Below are 8,418 nucleotides of genomic sequence, written 5' to 3' on the forward strand. Positions count from 1 at the left end.
GTATCTGATTTGATTTAGTTTAAATATGTGAAAGTTTGATTTTGTTATGTCATATATATCAGGTGAGGATGAGTTTTGTTGTTATGCACCAAGTAGTATTATATATTTCTTAAAGAGAAACAATAATGTTTATTACTATTATTTAATAAAATAATGCGTTAATGGATATGGATGATAAGAAAATGACTGGTAATTAATTGACCGAGAGAATCAAGTTGAGGGGGCACATGCACATCATAAAGAAGCATTGCTTGCATGTATAAATACGCAATAATAAGCAGTCCAACCCACACACAAATCAGTGAATAGAATTTACTTAATAATTAACACTCCCTGTTACCTGCTAAGTAGTAATTAATTATTTGAATGTATTGGGGAGGGAACATGGGAATGGGATGGGGTGTTATGATAGAAGAGGAAGTTGGAGGAGGAGGATGGAGGAAGGGTCCTTGGACTGCTGAGGAAGATAGATTGCTCATTGAATATGTCAAGATTCATGGCGAAGGTCGATGGAACTCTGTTGCTAGGCTTGCAGGTACGCACACATACACAATAAACGGAAATATTTAATAACAAAAAATATTAGCTAAAAACAGTTTAAATTTGTTTTATTTATTATTTATTAATTATTATTATAAATTAATAAATATTAAATAAGATAAATTTAAGTTGTTTGCCGTGAATTTTTATCGCCTTCCTAACATGATGGTATTACAAAATACTTTTTAGTTCAAGTATATATTCCGAATTAAAGTTTATATTAATAATCGTTTGATTTGTGATGATAGGACTGAAGAGGAATGGAAAGAGTTGCAGGCTGAGATGGGTGAATTACCTGAGACCAGACCTCAAGAGGGGTCAGATAACACCACAAGAAGAAAGCATCATTCTTGAACTCCATGCTAGATGGGGAAACAGGTATATATATATATATATACATATATAATCATTTCAATTCTTCATCCCACTCTCTTCTCAAACTTTTTTCTTTTATTTTAATTTTTACTGATATGACAATACGTTGTTATGAAATTGATGTTTAGGTGGTCGACAATTGCGAGAAGCTTGCCGGGAAGAACGGACAACGAGATCAAGAACTATTGGAGAACTCATTTCAAGAAAAAGGTTAAGAATCCATCTGACGCCGCCGAGAAGGCGAAAAACCGCCTCTTAAGGCGGCAGCAATTTCAGCAGCAGCAACAATTGAAGCAGCAGCAGCAGCAAATTCAACAACAGCAACAACAAGTTCAATTCAACTTGGACATGAAGGGGATCATGATGATGAACTTGCTTGAGATGGAAAATCATAATAATGACCATAGAAGAGTCCCTTCAATTTCTCATCAACAAGAGCCACAAGACATGTACCAACAACAAAGCTCAACAGAAGAAGAGCATGGATACTTCTACCACCCCATGTTCATCAATAACATTAATGGCAATAATAATGATAACTACTCACCAGCTGCAACAGAATCATCAAGTGAGGAAATCTTGTGGGATGGACTTTGGAACTTGGATGATGTTCTTGGCAATTTCACTGCAGCCAGTGCTACGAGCAAGCCAACAACTTTAGTTGCTCCATTTTGCTAAAACAATAAATGTTTCTTGTATTTATTTTACATTAAATATCGTGTCAATTCGCTTATTATCTACTGTTCTATTATTTTAAACAGTAGATGATAAAAAAAGTTTGCACGATATAATATGTAAAATAAATACATTTAACATTTTAATTTCCTTGGTCATTTGAATTAGGAGAAGCTACGCTAAGAAGCTTAGTTAGTAGAAGCATATAGTACTCCAAAATTTGGGTCATCATGGCCTTTGTGATAAGGCTCCAAAATCTAGGAGCTATTGGAGTTTAGGATTAATTCATGCATTAAGGTGTGGAACTTTATTTAGTAATATACTAAGTGATATATGATCTCATCATCAAGGCTAGGCAAGTTATGTGTAATCTGTCAATAAAAGAGTGTTATCAATTTTGCTTATATAAAGTTTAAATGAAAGTTTAATTGCCTTATATGAATTATTATTGCTTCTTTGTGAATTAAACATACACAGCTACTTCTATTGCACATAGAAAAATATACATAACATGCTTACACTACTTCAATGTAATTTTTGCTCAAGTAAAGTGGAATTAAAGGTAGAAGCTTATTATAACTAAAAGTTAAACTATGGAACTCCATAAAGAACCTAAAGGAAACTAATTAAAATGCCCTTTTGCGTCATTTAGATGGGAAATTAAAATTATAAGCATACATAATAAGCCAAAGGATGCCATTATTATTGTTTGAAGAAAAAATAGAAAATCTTTTCTAAGCGCACCGTGTTGGCATATACGTGTCACTACTTTATTTGATTGTTAAAAATTTAGTATTCATCATAAGCAATTCTTTAAGTGTTGAGGAGTCTAGAATCATATCTTATCTTTATATCTTATATTATTATGAAACGAGTATCTCCTTTCAAACTTAAGTTTATTGGAAAATATATAAAAATGGTTTTGTCAAGAAGCATTAGATTATTAAATTATAATTTAAGGACACTTTTCGTGCTACTGCTATTACAACTCAATATTGAGTTCGATCTTTATGGCATCTTTGTCATCATATTCTTTTGCTTTGTTTAAGCAGCACATACATATTGTTAATAAAAAATGCTGCTGTCTTTTTTATTTCATTTGTTTTTATTTTTTTTCATTTAATTTCTTCCAACTGAATAAATTTGGATTAGGTTTTAGACAATAGCTAGAACTGGATTCTTCAAATCTCACATATTATCATCATAGAAGTATCATTTTTTTAATTAATTATCTTCAAATTATCTTAGCCTTTTACTTGTTGATTATATATATATATATATATCGATAGAAATTAAATTAAATAAATTCTGAGGTATTCTAATATAGCCAGTATCTAGAATTTCTTTTAAATAAATAAAATAAATGTTTTTATTTACGGATAAGACACGTTACAAAATCTACTATCGCATTTGCATACGTGTTATGACACGTATTTTATTTCGTTTACAGTATAAACGAGATATAAGTATTTTTATTTCGTTTATACTATAAACGAAATAAGACTTAGACACACTTATATAAGGAACTCGTTCACAATGCCTCAAGCTAAGTGTCACTCTCTGATTGCCTTTTAACATTCATTTCTCCCTTTGTCTAACGTTTTTCTTGATATTTTTGAGATACTCAGACGTTATGGCGCGCGCAAATGCATGAGACGATGACATCAACCGCTTGAATACAACTTGGCACTTTCAGGTTAGTGTTGTTTTCCTCTTTTAAATAAATAAATCACTACAAGAAAAACACACATTCAGCCATACTTGAAAAGTGTCGTTGAAAATGAAAAAAAAATGATGCCTTAGGCAAAGGCTACGCTTTTTTTGCTATAGAGACACTTTAATGGGGGTGCTTATTCGGCCATTGCCTATTCGACCGTTGCCTATTCTCAAAGGCTACGCTTTTCTATATCAAAAGCTACACTTTCGGCATTTTGGTATAGGGTGCGCTTTTCAAGTGATGCTATTCCGGACCAATGGCTAGACTTTTCAACTTCCATGCTTGTCAGAATAAGCTACACTTATCTTTGATACTGCATCACCTTTAAAGCGTAGCCACGTTATACGATAGCTACTCTATATAAGTGTAGCCTTATGTCCTTTAACCTTCATTTCTTCCTTTGTTGAATGTTTTTCTTGATATTTTTGAGATACTCAGATGTTATGGCGCATGGAGATGCATGAGACGATGACATCAACTGCTTGAATATGACTTGCAAATTGCGGGAGTGATCGACTTTCAGGTTATTTTTTATTTTCTCTTTTAAATAAATTTTTTTTTTTTTTTTTTTTTTTTTTTTTTTTTTTTTGGTTTCCCACGGTATCCCCCAACCCGGCAGGTCAAGGACTAATCCGTCGCGGTACTGAGCTCCATTTAAGGGTTTGCCGCTGGCCAATGGGTTGCTGCATGCACTCTCTTTTAAATAAATAAACAAGCATATAATTATAGTTAAGATACTTTTATATATATAGATTTAGTGCTGTTATACATGAGTAGAATAGATTATGTTTTGGTAATATAAAATAGGTTAGTTGACATGTTATTAGCATTTGTTAGATGGTGGAATGTATTCTTAGTAAATGTTAATTAATTAATTTAATTTATTTATTAAATATTTATTACGTTTTCTTATTAATCGTATTTTTTATTTTTTATTTTAATTTTGAATATACTAAAAAATTTGTTTTATTGGATATTTATTGCAATGATGTGGGATAAATTTTTTAAATACTTGATTTTTAAAGTTAGAAAATGGGAAGATCTAGGATAGGCGGCCAACCTCCTGGAGAGAGCGATGTGCATGGACCAGGTGAGTAGGGATACAGCTCCGTGGACCGCTCGTCGGGCCTGATAGGTGGTGGTATCACACCCTTCTCAAAGGAACCGTACGTGAGACTCAGCCATCAGCTGTCGGCTCGTTGGTAAGGCGAGAGCTTCAAGCCCGATTTCAGGTTCAGGTGGCACACCCCCCACACAAGCACCCCCCGACGAAGGGGGGACGGGGAAAGCTACAGGCCTAACGGTAAGGCTACCATGGGGCCACCCACCCCATCTCGATGAAAATACACGCCTACCCCGGACCCTGACGTGAACGAAGCTCCAATGAGTCGCTCCTCGCTGGAATCCGTCAATTCATCTACTCACTACCTACGAAATAACTTATCCTCGGCCCCTCCTCATTCTCTACGCCATACCTGTCCAAAACTTGCTGACTTTTTCTTGCATTTCATCCCTTGGTAAAGGGGAATAGATGAAACGGGACTTGGATGAGAATCAATTAGAAGGCACTGCCTACTTCGGATCATAATCTCTTCTACGGCATTTCCAAGGTATGGTCAAAGGCAATCGCAGAAGGAAGAATTAGTAATTATTCTGAAATGTGAAATAATTGCTTATTATTATTTTTATCTTTTTATTTCGAAATAAAAATCTTTACAATTGAAATAGATTTGTTATTAAAATATTTTATTTTTAATAGAGGTCTCACTTGCTACACCCTATGCGAGTGAGTCACACTCTTGCATCACCAGATGTCATTCTCCTTTACTTGAGGGAGGTTGGTTTTGGCGATACAGTGCAGCTCAAAAACTTTGTCTTTGACAACTGCCTTATTACTGCATAAGTGGAGTGTTGGCGTCCGGAGACCCACACTTTTCACTTGTCTTAAGATGAGTGCACCATCACCCTACAAGATGTTGCATACCACCTAGGGTTATGCACTCACGGAGAACCAGTGAGTGGATGCTTGCATGATTTCCATATATGGTACCAGCACTACAAGAAGAGCGGAGATTTATGGCAGTTTTTTCCGTGATTACCGGCGGTTGTAAACCGCTGCAAAAACCAATACCAGTGGTTGGATGAACCATCCTGGTTAGTGGCATGGGCAGTTGATTTTGCGGTGATTTTTAGCAACCGCTGGTATAACCGTTGCTAATTAGAAAATTGATTTTGCGGAAGTTGTAAAACCGCCACTATTTTTTACTATTTTTTAAAAAAATTTGTAGCGGTTCTAAACTGCCACAATTCTAATAGGTGCTTTTAAAAAAAATGCAGCGATTTTTAACCCGTCGTAATTTTTTACATGATATTTAAAAAAAATAATGGCTAAACTACTACATGTGGTACCATTTGTTTTACCATAACTTATTTTCTTTACATCATAATTGATTAAATTTAAGATACTTGTGTAATCCAATTTGTTTGCCACCAATTGCATTACCAACTTATGGCTTCCTACAGACGGTGTTAAAGTTTTATTATAGTGAGACTGAGACAAGCAAAAGCATTTGAATTTGAACTCGCTTTTGTTAATACAAATAGAACAATGAAAAAGAATAAAGTGGTAAGTTTTCAAGGGACAACAAATCAAGTTGAGTAAATATTATAAATTTGATAGTGAATGATTTATAAGTGGCTGGTTACGAATTGAAGTTAAAGTCTCTCGTGACGCAAGCATGAGTTTCAACAATGAGTTCTTGGGGTTAAAAAAGAATATTGAAATTATTGTAGTAATTATCATTTTCTAACATTTAGACTCACTTTACTAGTTGCTTTTTTCTTGCCATGATTTTTTTCGAGAATGATAACTCTAACTTTTTCTATTGCGTATTACCTATAAAATGGATCATAGATCAGATCAACCACCACTGTCTCGTCGATTATCAACATAATCAAGTTCAAGTCAAAATATAATAATAATCATAACTAAAGAAAACAAAGGCAAAAAAGAAAGCCAGATGAAAATTGCATAAACTTGTAACTTGTCAGATAAGATAAAGGAACTTAAGTCAAAATTCATATAATAAAAAGGGATCTAATTTTGAATTTCTATCAATATGAAAGGTGAATATGTATCTCTCCTGCATATGTGATGGTTTTGTACTTCTTGATGTATGGAGAGCATGCCTCTTCATTGAACAGATACCAAAATGCATTTCCAAAATGCTTAATTGAATTTCAGGCACCAAAGTAAAACTATTCAAATATAACAATCTCTATATCACATTCAAATAAATGATGATCAGGATCGCCGCAACAAATCGATAATCACGGTAAATATAAACAAATACAATTATAAAATTGGACAATTGAGAAAGAAATTGATGATAGATTATGAAAGAATAAACTACCATTTGTACCCACGAAAGTTCTAAATGCTGACAAATGTACCCACAAAATAACGAAATTGATGCCGTATCCATGAAAGATTGGTTCCGTTCGACAAAATTATCCAAACCCTAAAAAACTATTCAAAAATCCCAAATTACCCTTCTCTCAAACGCTACTACCATCCCTTCTCTCTCTCTCTCTCTCTCTCTCTCTCTTTCTCTCAATCTTCTTCCAATTCTTCTTATTCCAATGCCCACCCTCATAATCAAGCGCCCCTCTGAAGACCATTTTCCAGTAGTAACAACAACAAAAATCTCGTCATCACTCTTCAAAGCCATGGCCAATTCTCCCATCCTACCTTTTTTGGACTGACATGCGACGCCAACACTATATCCCATACTTACGAAGGGTAGTAAGGCGTCGGCATATGTTATTAGGAAGGGATAGGATGAGGAGTGAGTCGCTGCTACTTTCACCATGAAGAGGCTGGCAAGGGAGGACGCTGAGATTAGAGTGAAGCTTCCAATTCACTTTCTTAACTTTAGCGGCACTTGACAAAAGAGGAAGGAACCTATCTGGGTAGCGAGATGGGAGAGAGGAGTCAAACCATCAAGGTACGCAACTACAGTGAGGAACTGAACCCACTTCAATTCCGCGCAAAGGCAACGAGGAATCAAACCCACCTTGGCTATGAAATTATTGTTGAAACTTTTTTCCTGAAAAAGAATTTTTCTTTCTTAGATTTTCTGATTGTTTTGGTTGTGGGTAGATTTGGGGATTTGTTTTTTTTATGTGTTGTGATCGAAGAATAGAAAAAGAAGATGAGCGTGTGACTACTGTTGGAGATAAAGAGGGAGAAGGTGTTAGCGATTGGGGTTGGAGGAGGATGCGGTGTGGGTGGTTGGGATTGGCGACGGTGACAAAGATGATGGTGATGGCGTGTGGTTGTTGGGAAAGGGGATAATAGATTAATGTTAAAGATTTAGAGAGAGAGAGAGAGAGAGAGAGAGAGAGAGAGAGAGATGGTAATAGTGGTAGAGAGAAGGGTAATTTGGGATTTTTGAGTAATTTTTTAGAGATTGGATAATTTGGTCATATATATAGAACCGATCTTTTATGGATACAACATCAATTTCGTTATTTCATGGGTACATTTGTCAACGTTTAAAACTTTCATGTGTGCAAGTCGTAGTTTATTTGATTATGAAATTGTTAGTCTTAATATTGAAAAAGATAAGAAGGGTTTCAAACTCAAAATAAAATTGAGATAGAAATTGAAGATAGATACTAACAGAATATCAAATTATTAAGGATAGAGTTATAAAAATAAGTTAAATAATGAATAATAAAATAATAATTTATAAAATACATAATAGATTTTAGAATTAAATAATATATGAAGGACCAATTAATATCCCACTTATTGTTTGCGAAAGATTTGCTTTTATTCTATAAAGCTACGAAGAGACAAGTGCAAAATATGATGATGGTTTTGGAGAATTTTCGCAAAGCATTTAGGATGAAGATTAATGTGGAGAAGTCTAAAGCGCTTTGCTCCAAGAATGTCTCTGCGACAAGGAAAGTGATCTTCACTGGGGTGTCCTCCATTAGATTTATCCAAGACTTGGGCAAGTATTTTGGGGTTATCCTTAGCTATTCTAGGGTGACTCGTTCAGCTTTCATTGGTGTCCTGGATAAGATTTGGGGTAGACTAGCAA

At 34.6% G+C, this 8,418-nt stretch overlaps 1 protein-coding gene across 1 annotated transcript; it reads left to right on the forward strand.

The window, feature by feature from the left end:
• Nucleotides 1-257: 257 nt before the first annotated feature.
• Nucleotides 258-2,032, forward strand: LOC112779751 (uncharacterized). Its single transcript, XM_025824091.3, has 3 exons — nt 258-535; nt 789-918; nt 1,044-2,032. The coding sequence occupies exons 1-3, from the start codon at nt 367-369 to the stop codon at nt 1,591-1,593; spliced, it is 849 nt and encodes a 282-aa protein (XP_025679876.1). The 5' UTR covers nt 258-366; the 3' UTR covers nt 1,594-2,032.
• The last annotated feature ends 6,386 nt before the right edge of the window (nt 2,033-8,418 follow it).

The sequence above is a fragment of the Arachis hypogaea genome, chromosome 19 (assembly GCF_003086295.3).
Source record: "Arachis hypogaea cultivar Tifrunner chromosome 19, arahy.Tifrunner.gnm2.J5K5, whole genome shotgun sequence".
NCBI lineage: Eukaryota > Viridiplantae > Streptophyta > Magnoliopsida > Fabales > Fabaceae > Arachis > Arachis hypogaea.